The sequence below is a fragment of the Uranotaenia lowii genome, chromosome 3 (assembly GCF_029784155.1).
Source record: "Uranotaenia lowii strain MFRU-FL chromosome 3, ASM2978415v1, whole genome shotgun sequence".
Classification (NCBI taxonomy): Eukaryota; Metazoa; Arthropoda; class Insecta; order Diptera; family Culicidae; genus Uranotaenia; species Uranotaenia lowii.
This window is the reverse complement of record NC_073693.1, coordinates 206,379,228-206,392,215: the sequence shown is the minus strand read 5'-3', so window position 1 is coordinate 206,392,215 and position 12,988 is coordinate 206,379,228. Positions and strand designations below refer to the sequence as shown.

Sequence of the window (12,988 nt, the reverse complement as noted above, 5' to 3'; positions counted from 1 at the left end):
CCGGCGATGCAGTTCCTCATTCGAGATCCAGTTGCCAGGCCACCAAGCGCGGATGATATTCCGCAGGCAGCGGTTTACAAAAACTTGTAGTTTTCGCGTCGTCACCGCATATGTGCACCAAGTTTCGCACCCGTACAGCAATACGGATTTGACGTTTGAGTTGAAGATTCGGATTTTTGTTCGTAGAGAGATCTGGCGTGACCGCCAGATGTTTCGGAGACTCGCAAACGCAAATCAGGCCTATCTGATCCGGGTTTCGATGTCTTTCCTGGTACCACCATCAGGCGTTATCTGGCTACCAAGATACTGGAAGCACTCCACTTTCTCAACTTGTTGCCCAGCTACCATGAAACTGGAGGGATTTCCTGTGTTGATCTCCATCGACTTGGTCTTTCCGACATTGACTTTGAGACCTGCTGCCTTGGAACTTTCGGTGAGGTCGTCGAGTTTGCTCTGCATATATCCGGTTGCGTTTGGGCGAGCAAAACGATATCGTCAGCCAAGTCAAGGTCGTTCAGATGCTCCATTGTTGAAGGATTCCACGGCAATAATCCTCGGTTCGGTGCACAGTCAATCGATCCAGTCAGAATCTCATCCATTACGATTAGAAAAAGTAGCGGTGATAGAATACATCCTTGTCTCACTCCAGCAGTTACCGGTATTGGTTCGGACAAGACACCGTCGTGCAAGACCTTGCACGAAAATGCCTCATACTGTGCTTCGATGAGATGGACTAGTTTCTCTGGGACCCCTCGTCGCCTTAGAGCCGCCCAGATGTTTTCATGGTTAAGTCGGTCGAATGCTTTTTCGAAATCAACGGAAACCAGCAGAAGAGAGTCCTGGAATTCGTTGATTTGTTCCAGTATGATTCGTAGCGTTGTGATGTGGTCCACACATGATCGTCCGGATCGGAATCCAGCTTGTTGCCGTCGGAGTGTAGCGTCGATTTTCTCCTGGATCCTGTTCAGGATCACTTTGCAAAGTACTTTGAGGGTTGTACAGATCAACGTTATGCCTCGCCAGTTACCGCACTCTGTCAGGTCTCCTTTCTTCGGGACCTTTACGAGGATACCCTGCATCCAGTCGGCCGGGAATGTTGCAGTATCCCAGATGTCAGCGAAAAGACGATGCAACATTTGTGCTGACAGGGCAGGGTCGGCTTTCAGCATTTCAGCAGGGATGCAATCGATCCCAGGTGCTTTGTTAGATTTCATATTTTTGAGGGTCCCCGAAGATATTTTTTATTTGGATGCACCCGAAGTTACAAGCCGCCAAACTTCCAATAGTATCATATTGACACTCGAGAGCGGATTAGAGTTTAAAGAAATCGGGAAAATTTTCTTATCAAAATTTGAATCTGAAATCTGGAAAACGAACCTGAATTGGTCATCTAAAAAAAAACATCTACATTCATTCTATTTATTTTTTTCAAAAGTTTCACGACTGATCATTTTGACTGAAGTATAATTCCCGCTGCACCTCGCGCGAAAAGTGCTTTACAAAGTTCATCTTTCTCTTATCGCTCTTCAAATCAAGCGGTCTAAGTGAAAGGATTTATAGTTTGTCAAGGAAAAAAAAGTTCAGTAAACCTAATACCTTTTACAAATTCACTATCAAAATGATAAACTATAACAGCTCGACTCAAGTTGAGTGCAAACGTTTATTCGGACCAAAACCATGACCGCGCCACTATTAGAGCTTGCTGACGGTCACCACATTCCAGCTTTGGGATTGAGAACCTATTTGGTAAGAATATGATTTTTGGGACAAAAAAAACATAGAATAATGTTCTATTTTCAGGCAAAAGGAAAATCGGGAATCGAACTGATTAAAAAATCTATCGAGTTAGGGTACCGCTTCATCGATACCGCTTTCCTGTACGAAAATGAAATGGAATGTGGCCAAGCTATCCGGGAAAAAATTGCCGATGGTACAATCGAACGCAAGGATGTGTTCGTCTCCAGCAAGCTGTGGAATTCGCATCATGAACCGGAACATGTTCCTATAGCATTTCAGCAAACCCTGGATCGACTTGGATTGGAATATCTCGATTTGTATCTCATGCATTCGCCCATGGGATTTCAATTTCGAGGATTCGAGCACGCCGATGCCAATCCCAAGGATGACGAGGGAAATTTGATTTTCTCAGACGTTGACTATGTTGACACGTGGAAAGCGATGGAAAAGTTAGTAAAAGGGGGTAAGGTGCGCAGTATCGGTTTGTCGAATTTCAACTATGAACAAATCCTACGAATATTGGACTTTGCCGAGATCTGTCCAGTTAACAATCAAATCGAAGTCAATCCAGGTTGGAGACAGAAATCTTTGATAGATCAATGCAAACGACTAGGAATAACGGTGACTGCTTTCAGTCCAATGGGTCGGCCTCACAGGTTCACTTATGGAAACAAGAGTGCCTTCGGTAATTCCGATGTAGCGAACATTGGTCGAAAATACAGGAAATCAGATGCCCAAATCATACTCAGATATCTGATACAGCTCGGAACCATTCCTATTCCGTACGCCGAAGAGAAGGATCATCTTAGGCAAAATATCGATGTTTTCGATTTCACTTTGAACGACGAAGAAATCGCTCTAATGGATACATTTCACTCTGAAAGGACGCTACCATATCCAGATGTGAGAAGCCACCGTTATTATCCTTTCAAGGAGGAATTATAAAATGGGAATTTTGAGTTTCCTTTTTGCAAACTTCAACATTTTCTAACAAGTCAATGTATGAGCTGATGTATAGCTAAGCTATGGTGTTTCTTTTCTTTCAAATAAATACCTTGCTTCTTTTTTTCAATAAAATTTATCACAATAATTTAACCCATGAAATGTCTGATATGAACATGCTGATCTAGTATATAAATAACTTTGAAACGAAAACCCAATCCGAAAAAAATTACGATTTTGATATTAAGGCAATCGTTATCCAGCGTTTTTCAAAGCTAATCATTTTTAAAATTCTGAATTAAACGGGTAGTACTTGTGTTTCTTCAACGGTGGGAAGGGCAAAGTCCTTTCCGACTGGAACGTGTCCATGTACAGCATTTCCGCCTCCGTTAGACTGAAATCGAATACATCGAAGTTCTGCTTGATTCGTTCCGCATTGGTGGAATATGGAATCGGAATCGTTCCCAATTGAACCAGGTAGCGTAGAATAACTTGACCATCGGTTTTGCCATATTTTTGGCCTATCTCAATCACCTTTGCATCACCGAGGGCCGTTTTGTTACCGTAGGTCGTCCGATGAGGACGTCCCATGGGCCCGAACGCTGTCACTGTAATGTTAAGGCTTCGGCAAAATTCTATTAATTTTTTCTGATTCCAACCTGGGTTTACCTCAATCTGATTATTGACAGGTTTTATTTCAGCTTCCTTCATTATCCTGTTAATTTGTTCACTGTTGAAATTGGACAACCCTATGCTACGAACTTTACCAGTTGCCACCAACTTTTCCATTGCCTTCCAGGTATCGACATAATCTACATCAGAAAATAAGGCATTTCCTTCGCTGTCCTTCGGATTCATGTCGCCAAACTCGTACCCTTGAAACTGGAGACCCATCGGAGAATGCATAAGGTACAGGTCGATGTAACCGATATCGAGCATATCGAACGACCGCTGGAAAGCTTCTGCCACATTATCTGGGTAATGATATGTGTTCCACAGTTTAGTGGTAACAAACAGATCTTCTCGTTTCACGACACCCTCGGCAATCTTCGCCCGAATCGCTTTGCCCACCTCGACTTCGTTCTCGTACAGGAAGGCCGTATCAATGTGCCGATAGCCGGCGTCGATTGCTTGCTTTACTAAATCCTCTCCTTGACCTTCCTTCGCCTGCCATGTTAATCGTAAGAATACTGTTTCGAATGCCTCAACCTTCGATTAATGTATTTGTGTCGCTTACCAAATATGTTCCATAGCCTAGTCCAGGTATGCTGTACCCATTTCCCAGATCGACTTGAGGAACCTTGCCGGGCATGACTTTGTTATACGATGAACCTGTTACGCGATGACCCGATGTGTTACAATAAAACTCTCGGACTGATCCAAACAGAGTGCACCAAGAGCGATAATGTTTACGATGGGGCACTAGTAGTAGGTACAGTTGTCTCTTTTTAATCAGAACATGAGGACGTCGTAGAATTTGTCTCAACAAGGTCAAGTGCGGTATGGAAACAAACATAGCGGTAGTTTTATGGATGGGTGTGTCAGTTTCTTAGACGATTGAAATATAATAATAAACATTTAAGAATGAAACAATCAACAAATAACAAATATGATTCTTCTACTTCGAGAAAAATGTAGGTATTTCAGAAATTTTTGAATCGAGTCAATATTCTATCATCCAATTTTTTGTCTTTATATGTGTATCATTCAATTTATTGGATTATTAATTTTGCGTATCTTCTTCTATATGATGTTGGTAAGCTTCATTGTAAGGAAACCTTTCAGGAAATATAAAGCTGTTTTCAAGTAAAATATCTTGAATTTTTAAGAAATCTTAGTAACATTTAGTTCGAGTTGAAGAAAATGAGCTGTAGAAACATGGCTAGCTTTGCTGTCGTCGATGACTGCTTATTCCTCCAAATTTTGCAAGCCACGGCAATAACCATAGACGGTTGAAAAAAATTCCATAATCATAGATATATGTTTGAGCTATGGAAAAGTCTTGTTATTGCAAATGATTCAATACATTGATAAGCTGGTTTTAGTACGTATCTAATCAAAACAATTGATGTTTATTAAATATATTGTATTAAAGCAGAAACATTTTTTAATAGAGACACATCGGTTAGTAAACTAACAGCACACAGTTTGTTCTAGAGAGAGGCTGGTAAACAAGCCAAAAATGAAATAACATACAGATAAGCCAGCGGCTAAATATAAATAATACTTATATCAGTTTAAGTTTTGTAATGGCTTCAGAGCAGGCTCAAGTTGTTTGTCAAACGCGGAACTATTAAACGAAAGTTTTTTTAATATCATCCATTGAACCAAATCAAGCGTCTCTTAAGTTATCCCATGTTCATCAAACGGCTTGATCGTGTACGAGCTCCGTAACTATAAAACCTCACGAAAGCAAAACATGAATCTACCAGCTAACGATCATCAAAAGCTGTTTCAGTTTATTATTGACCATCTGCTGAGCGAACGCAACGTTTTGGTTCGTATTAATTATGCATTAGATAATTTCATTCGGCGTTTGTTGACTGACAAAAAATCTGATCTTTTTTTTTTTTTAATCAAAGGTATGTTTATTAAGGCATTTTACTTATAAAGTTTCATTTTGCCGAGTGGATCACTTATTAATCTATGTTAGTAGAGGGGGAGCCGTAATAGTCGCGGCGACTCAACGTTAGCTTTGACTCTAGTTTGGAAGAGGAAAGGGGGAGTTGTAGGGTTTACTATAAAACTATTTTCCATCTGCGTTCGGTGGTGGCATTCTGTAGCTGCGGTTGCAGTAGCTACCCCAGGTAGTCGTCTTCCTGGCCAGCCTTTTGGTGGAGTTTGTCGAACCCATCGGATGGAAGATTACTCTATCAATTAGACAAAGAAAACATTAATAGGGTACAAATACAGGGGGGGGGGTCGGTGGAGTGGTAAAAAAGGTAGGAGGACTAGACGACCAAGTCAGACAGTTTGAGATATTTGTAGATGGGGTACAAATATTCTAAATCTAAGTTTGCCAAGATGTCTCGAATTGGAACACCAGGTGGTTTACGTCGGGCCCTAAGGGTATCCAGTAGCCAAGCCCTCGATCGATCAAACCGTTCACACGTCCACACAACATGATCAATGTCGTGGTAGCCATCCCCACAAACACAAACATTGCTTGTAGCTAGTTGTATACGAAACAAATGCGCGTCAAGCCGGCAGTGATTTGACATGAGCCGAGAAATCACGTGAATGAAGTCGCGACTCAAGTTAAAATGCTTGAACCATGCCTTCGTCGGAACCTTAGGGATAATCGTATGGAGCCAACGTCCCTTTGTGCCATTATCCCAGCTAGACTGCCAAGCGTTAATCGCTAAAGTGCGAGGTATTGAAAAGTATTCGTTGTAAGTTATTATCCTCTCAAAGATTTCACCTCGTAACGCGCCCACCTTAGCCAATGAGTCCGCCTTCTCATTGCCTTGTATAAGACAATGAGACGGGATCCAAGCTAAGGTAATCCTATACGAATTTTCGATCAAAGCGCCCAATATCCCTGAAATTTCCAGCAAAAAATGGGAAGAGCGCTTCATCAGTTTCATCGATCGAATCGCCTCAACGGAGCTGAGACTATCCGAGTAGATGAAATAGTGGTCTACGGGCAGTGTGCGAATGTGTTCCAAGGTGCAGTAAATAGCGGCTAGCTCAGCAGTGTAAACGGAGCATGGCTCTCGAAGCTTGAACGAAGCTTCAAAGCCCTCATTATACACTGCGAAGCCAGTCGCGTTGTCGATTCTAGAACCATCAGTAAAGAACATTTTTAAAGGATCAATTTCACGTACCTTTGAAGCAAAGATTGAAGGAATGATGTTGGGTCGGACGTGATCTGGTATTCCACGGATGTCAGCGGTCATGGACAGATCGAATTTTATTAAGGAACTGCTAATCGGGTAAAAGTGACTCGTGTCCGAATTTAATAAAGAAGGATTTATTTCTAATTGCCTAAAAGTTTTATAATTATTGACATATTTTACTTGCGGATTAATATTCATAAGCCTTTCCAAATTTTCTATCACCAAAGGATTCATAGTAACACTTCGAATTAGGAAACGTAGCGATAAATCGAAGAACCGATTTTTCAACGGCATTACTCCCGCCAGTACTTCGAGACCCATCGTATGTGTCGACTGCATACAACCCATGGCAATACGCAAACAACGATACTGTATTCGTTCTAGTTTAATCAAGTGGGTATCCGCGGCGGACCCAAAGCAAAAGCTTCCGTATTCTATGACCGACAGTATCGTTGTTTGGTATAACCTGATGAGGTCCTGTGGATGAGCACCCCACCAGGTTCCAGTAATCGTTCGAAGAAAATTGATTCTCTTTTGGCATTTTTGTGTCAAGTACCTAATATGTTTTCCCCAGAGGCATTTAGAGTCGAACCAGACACCCAAATATTTAAAACTAAGTGATTGAGTTAGAGTTCTACCCATCATAAGGAGCTCTATTTTAGGAGGGGAATGCTTCCTTGAAAAAACAACTAACTCGGTTTTACTAGGCGAAAACTCGATGCCTAGATTCCTGGCCCAGTATGATAAATTATTAAGAGTTTCTTGTAACGGAGGTTTAATTTGAGTGCCTTTTTTACCTGTGATATGAACAACACAGTCATCCGCAAGCTGTCTAAGCGTGCAATTTTGTGCCATACAAGCATCGATTTCTCGGACATAAAAGTTGTATAGCAGGGGGCTTAAACATGAGCCTTGGGGTAGACCCATGTAACTTATTCGTTCAACGTTGGTTTCTCCATGACTAAAATGCATGATTTTTTCAGACAACAGGTTATAAAGAAAATTATTCAATATTGGTGAAAGTCCGCAAGAGTTAAGATTACTAGATAGCACTTCTATGGACACCGAATCGAATGCCCCTTTGATGTCCAGAAATACTGCCCCCATCTGCTCTTTTTGGGCAAACGCCAATTGAATGTCTGAGGAAAGTAATGCTAGACAGTCGTTCGTACCCTTGCCTCTACGAAATCCAAATTGTGTACTTGACAACAGATTGTTTGATTCAACCCATTTGTCCAGCCGAAAGAGAATCATTTTTTCGAGCAATTTCCGGAGACACGAGAGCATAGCAATCGGCCTATACGAATTGTACTCAGAAGCTGGTTTTCCCGGTTTTTGGATGGCTATGACTTTCACTTGTCTCCAGTCATGCGGAACAATGTTCAGTTCCAAACACTTATTGAATAAATTCAATAAACGTTTTTTAGCAGAGTCTGGCAGATTCTTCAACAAGTCGAATTTAATCCTATCCAGTCCGGGAGCTGAATTGTTGCAAGACCAGAGCGCAAGTGAAAGTTCGACCATCGAGAATTGATCCTCCGTTTCAGAACTATTCTCTGTATCCCGATAGTTTTTCTGAGCTGGTGCTGCGTCCGGGCAGACCTTTTTCGCGAACTGTATCAGCCATCGACTCGAGTTTTCCACACTTTCGTTCGAAGGTGTGTGATTTCGCATGTTTCGTGCTGTTCTCCAAAGCGTGTGCAGAGACGTTTCTCGAGATAACCCATCCACGAATCGCCGCCAGTACCCACGTTTCTTGCCCCTGATCAAGTTCTTGAACTTCCGCTCCAAGGTCAAGTAACGTTGGAACTTCTCTGGTAATCCAGTTCTGCGAAACTCGACAAACGCCTTGCACTTTTCTCCTCGCGCACGCGAGCAGTCTCCATCCCACCACGGAGTGGGAGGCCGTTTCTGTATCGTCGAATTGTCAATCCGTCTGACCTGTGCCCCGATTGCACAGTCTACAATTGTCCCGGAAATGAAACTGTACTCTGCCTCCGGAGGCAGTTCATCCGTTGAGTCGATGGCTTCAATGATACATGATGCATACTTTTTCCAATCTATATTCCTTGTGAGGTCATAAGGAATATTGATTTCTTCGGGTGGACTACTACCACTGGTAATAGAAATATTGATAGGCAAATGATCGCTTCCCTGGGGGTCCTGGATTACCTTCCACGTACAATCCAAGCTCAGAGAGGAAGAAGCTAAAGAAAGGTCTAAAATACTATGCTGTGATTGGGATCCATTAATTCGAGTCACTTCCCCATTGTTTAAGACAGTCATGTTGAAGTCGTCGCACAGCTCATAAATAATGTTTGCACGATCATCATCACGTGAGCTACCCCAGCCCACGCCATGGGAATTAAAATCTCCCAGAACTAGCCGGGGTTCTGGGAGAAGTGAAATAATATTCGCCAGTTGGTTCCGGCTCACGCTTGAAGATGGCGGAATATAAACCGAGGCTAGACAAAGGTCTTGACCTTTTATTCTAGCTTGGCAACTAACGACTTCAATACCTGGAGATGGTTGTAGTGGAATACGATAGAAAGAGTGGCATTTCTTGATCCCCAAAAGAACGCCGCCCCCTCTTTGACCATCACGATCCAGGCGAATAATGTTGTGGCTTTGGAAGGAGAAATCTACGTTTGGAGAGAGCCAAGTTTCGCATAAGGCGAACACATCACAATTCAAATTGTGTACCAATACTTTAAATGAGTCTAATTTTGGTAAAATACTTCTGCAGTTCCATTGCAATACAGAAGCAATTTCTCTCCCCTCATTGGATGAATTATCCATCGAAAGAAATTGCTTCTGCGATGAGGGTCATGGTGAGAGCTTTCTTTTTCAAAAATTCTCTCAAAAGAGGTATAAACATATTAATCATAGTCCTCCAACCTGCTGGTACGCTGAAAAAGTCCAGGATAAATGCAACAATTTCCGAGAATTTCATCTTACCATCAGCCGAAAAGCTGGGAAAACTATTCGATGATGGATCAGATGCAGTTTCTCTGGGAATTGTTGCATTCATGTTAGCTGCTGATGGGCCTGAATTCTGAAGGAAGGCCTGGGGTTTCGACTTTCCAGAAAGTGGAGGGAAGTCCTTCGGGGACGGATTAAAGCCCGGAGGACTCTGAATAGGAGGGGAAGAATTACTATTTCCACTTTGAGGATTTCTTTTAATTTTAATTTTACTGGCAGCCAATGTGGTTTGTGTTTTAGTGGTGCGTTTCCTTTTTGGAGCCTGTGAAACATTATTATTAAAAAATGGCCCAGTTGATGTCCCTTCACATGGATCCTCCCCTTCGGACTCATTCTCGCTTAGAAGGTCAAACTGATTCTCTGAGACGATTGGCAAAGACTTCAGAACCATGTCTCTATAAGACATTTTTACTCGATTTTTCAGAGAAGCCTTGATTTTTTCCCGGCGCGATATGTACTTCGGACACGCCGAGAGAGCATGAGATGCTTCCCCAGTGCAATATAAACACCTGTTTGCTGCTGGTGTTGTACAAGAAGCTTCCTCATGCTTCTCCCCGCACTTAGAGCAGCGTGCCTGATTGCAGCAGTAGGCGGCCGTATGATCCAACTGCTTGCACTTCTGGCAGAACATGACCGAAGGCACATAAAGTCTCACAGGTAGACGAACCTTCCCGATCGCAACGTAATCAGGAAGTGCAGTGCCGGAAAAGGTAACCCGAAAAGAGTTCGACAGGGAAAACTTCCGTTTTTCCCCCTCGCCAGATGCTGACTTCAGTTGACGCGCGTCCAACACCTTGACCGTCGGAAGACCAGGGTCTTTGAATCGGCCAACCCCGGACTTCACCAGATCATCGACGGTCAAACCCTCTTCCGTTACCACTCCGTCGATTTCCACGTCACGAGCGGGAACGTAAACGCGGTATTCGATCGTAAACTTCGGGTCACAAGCAATGGCATTTGCTTCCTTCAAGCTACCAACAACAATGCGCATCTTGTGCGGTCTCATAGGCTGGTAGCTTATTACGGAAGGGTAAGATCGATCAAGGTCCCGTGCAATTGAAATCACATTGGGTGATTTCCCATTAGTTTTGGACCGGATGTAAACCACCCAAGGTCCCTTCGACTCAGCTTGGTAAACCCGACGGCGAGGGGCAGCTTCAAGCAGCTCGTTGGCTTTTTCAAGAGAGGAGTTTGATGTTGAGGGGTTATTTCCAATCATTGGCGGGGATGAAGAGTTACCGAATGTAAAGGGTTTCGGTGAAACTGGTAAAATATAGGGCTGAGGAGAGGGAACGGGGGAGTTTTCGGTGTCCGAAACGTACATAGGCACATGGACTATGTTTTCGAGGTCTGTTTCGTCGGGATCATTTTCCTTCGAAATATGTTCTTCCCTGATGGGAGGTTCTTTGCCTCCCTCGCCATCGTCAACCATTAGCCGGAAACTTCCCGAGCTAATGGGTACAAGCGGAGAACTAAACCTTAGGAAATATTAATAAAAAAACAAAAAATAAAAGTAATAATAAAATCAAGGATGAAATAAGAAGAAACAAGAAGCAAAAAAAAACAATAAAGTAACAAAAAAAAAACCAAATTTGTACAACTTTGGATACACCCTATACCAACCACCGCCAACAAACGTGGCCTTTTGTGTTGACTTGACTGGCGACTATTGGGGGCTATTGTCTTCGGCTGGGTGATGACAATGATGATGATCCACTAAAAAGTCAGCGACACTCGATGTTGATAACTAATTGTATTAATTCACTCGCGCAATTAACTTTTTCTTATCAGGAGAAAGGATAAAAACGTACTCCTGCCAAACCGTCCTCACGGCGTCCACATCCGGATACAACGGACAGACTCGAATCAGTTCTTCACTTGCACGATACACGATACTTGCACGAAAAACACAACCGTTCTGAACGACTAACACGGATCGAATGTAAATCTGATCTTCTAGATTAGGAATAAAGATGGATCCATCTAAGGTCCCGAATGCTATCTTCAACAACGGTAACAGTATTCCGATGATTGGCCTCGGAACTTGGGGAGTAAGTTCAGAAGAACAATGATTTCGGAAGAAAATACTGAATATTTTCATTTTTTAAGTCACCACCAGGTCAAGTCGCTCAAGCCGTAAAGGATGCCATAGATATCGGATACCGCCATATCGACTGCGCCCATGTCTACCAAAATGAGCATGAAGTTGGCGAAGGAATCAACGCTAAGATTCAGGAAGGTGTTGTCAAAAGGTAACAGAAATGTTCAGACTATGTTCGAAGCCATTAATTATGTACTGTGTTTCTACCAGGGAAGAGATCTTCGTAACTAGCAAGTTGTGGAATACCTTTCACCGACCTGAACTAGTTGAGGGCGCTTTACGAACCACGCTTAAAAATCTGAAACTAGACTACTTGGATCTGTACTTGATTCACTGGCCTCAGGGTTACAAAGAAGGCGGAGACTTATTTCCCATGGAGCCGTCGGGAGAAAAGTTCATCTTTTCGGATGCTGATTACGTAGATACATGGCCTGCTATGGAAAAACTTGTGGATGCTGGTCTGGTGAAGAATATTGGCCTATCAAACTTCAACAGTAAGCAAGTCCAACGTGTGCTCGACGTGGCTCGCATTAAGCCGGTGACCAATCAAATCGAGAATCATGCTTATCTTCACCAGGCTAAGCTATCAGCGTTCTGCTCGGATAAGGGAATAATTGTAACGGCTTACAGCCCGCTCGGATCGCCAGCGAGACCATGGGTAAAGGAAGATGATATTGTGCTGCTGAATGATCTCAAACTTAAAACGATTGCGGACAAACATGGTAAGGAACCGGCCCAGATTCTGATTCGGTACCAGATTCAGCAGGGTCACGTGGTAATTCCCAAGTCAGTGACAAAAGCTCGGATTGCTTCCAACTTTGACGTATTTGGATTTGAACTGGATGCTGAAGATATTAAGCAGTTAGCAGCTTTGGAACGAAACGAACGTATCTGTCCGGAGAGCTTTTCGTACGGGCATCCCCATCATCCTTTTGAAAAAGAATGAGATCCAATCCAGTTTACGATAAGCATCTAAATTTCTTACAATGCGATAAATAGTCAACAACTAATTTCCTTGTCATTCAGGACTTTTATGATAATTTTTATTAAAAATTATGCATAACATTTACTTACCGATTTTTAATGTAGTTTTATTAGTCGAGAAACATGTAGTCACTCACTCGTGGTTCAGACCTCACACTTTTTCTCTCTCACTTCTCACTATACTATTTTCTTTCCGATAAAGCTCAATTTTCTTTTCCGAAAGCGGTTTATTTAGATCTTTCAGGAAGCTTATCCTTTTTCACCTAGAACAACTTAAAACACTGTCAAGATAACAGGTGATTCCATAAGATGCAAGACTTTTTGAAAAATAGAATTTAAACAACTTTTAATGACTATTTTACGCAAAAACGAACTAACTTTTTCAAAACTCGCTCACCGTATG

General features: G+C 42.5%; 3 protein-coding genes across 4 annotated transcripts; 2 read left to right on the top strand and 1 right to left on the bottom strand.

Annotated features, from left to right (window-relative positions):
• Positions 1–1,311: 1,311 nt before the first annotated feature.
• LOC129752336 (1,5-anhydro-D-fructose reductase-like) lies at positions 1,312–3,957 on the top strand. The gene is made up of 2 exons (XM_055748124.1): positions 1,312–1,746; positions 1,801–3,957. The coding sequence occupies exons 1-2, from the start codon at positions 1,678–1,680 to the stop codon at positions 2,680–2,682; spliced, it is 951 nt and encodes a 316-aa protein (XP_055604099.1). The 5' UTR covers positions 1,312–1,677; the 3' UTR covers positions 2,683–3,957.
• Positions 2,808–4,114, bottom strand: LOC129752333 (1,5-anhydro-D-fructose reductase-like). The gene is made up of 2 exons (XM_055748120.1): positions 3,917–4,114; positions 2,808–3,846 (listed from the first exon to the last, which is right to left on the bottom strand). Exons 1-2 carry the CDS (start codon positions 3,989–3,991, stop codon positions 2,965–2,967), a joined length of 957 nt encoding a protein of 318 aa, XP_055604095.1. The 5' UTR covers positions 3,992–4,114; the 3' UTR covers positions 2,808–2,964.
• A 957-nt stretch (positions 4,115–5,071) lies between these two features.
• Positions 5,072–12,670, top strand: LOC129752334 (aldo-keto reductase family 1 member B1-like). Of its 2 annotated transcripts, none has more exons than XM_055748121.1 (4): positions 5,072–5,176; positions 11,461–11,551; positions 11,610–11,752; positions 11,812–12,670. In XM_055748121.1, the coding sequence occupies exons 2-4, from the start codon at positions 11,474–11,476 to the stop codon at positions 12,545–12,547; spliced, it is 957 nt and encodes a 318-aa protein (XP_055604096.1). In that variant the 5' UTR covers positions 5,072–5,176; positions 11,461–11,473; the 3' UTR covers positions 12,548–12,670. The 2 variants fall into 2 exon arrangements, with proteins under 2 accessions (XP_055604096.1, XP_055604097.1); XM_055748122.1 differs by lacking the exon at positions 5,072–5,176 and adding an exon at positions 5,228–5,242 and having other exon boundaries at positions 11,457–11,551.
• The last annotated feature ends 318 nt before the right edge of the window (positions 12,671–12,988 follow it).

Coding starts and splice junctions, on each gene's coding strand:
- LOC129752336 (XM_055748124.1), top strand. CDS start 1,678: ATGACCGCGCCACTATTAGAGCTTGCTGACGGTCACCACATTCCAGCT. Junction 1,747..1,800: donor TGGGATTGAGAACCTATTTG/GTAAGAATATGA, acceptor TTCTATTTTCAG/GCAAAAGGAAAATCGGGAAT.
- LOC129752334 (XM_055748121.1), top strand. CDS start 11,474: ATGGATCCATCTAAGGTCCCGAATGCTATCTTCAACAACGGTAACAGT. Junction 11,552..11,609: donor TTGGCCTCGGAACTTGGGGA/GTAAGTTCAGAA, acceptor TCATTTTTTAAG/TCACCACCAGGTCAAGTCGC. Junction 11,753..11,811: donor CAGGAAGGTGTTGTCAAAAG/GTAACAGAAATG, acceptor TGTTTCTACCAG/GGAAGAGATCTTCGTAACTA.
- LOC129752333 (XM_055748120.1), bottom strand. CDS start 3,991: ATGCCCGGCAAGGTTCCTCAAGTCGATCTGGGAAATGGGTACAGCATA. Junction 3,847..3,916: donor TAGGCTATGGAACATATTTG/GTAAGCGACACA, acceptor TTAACATGGCAG/GCGAAGGAAGGTCAAGGAGA.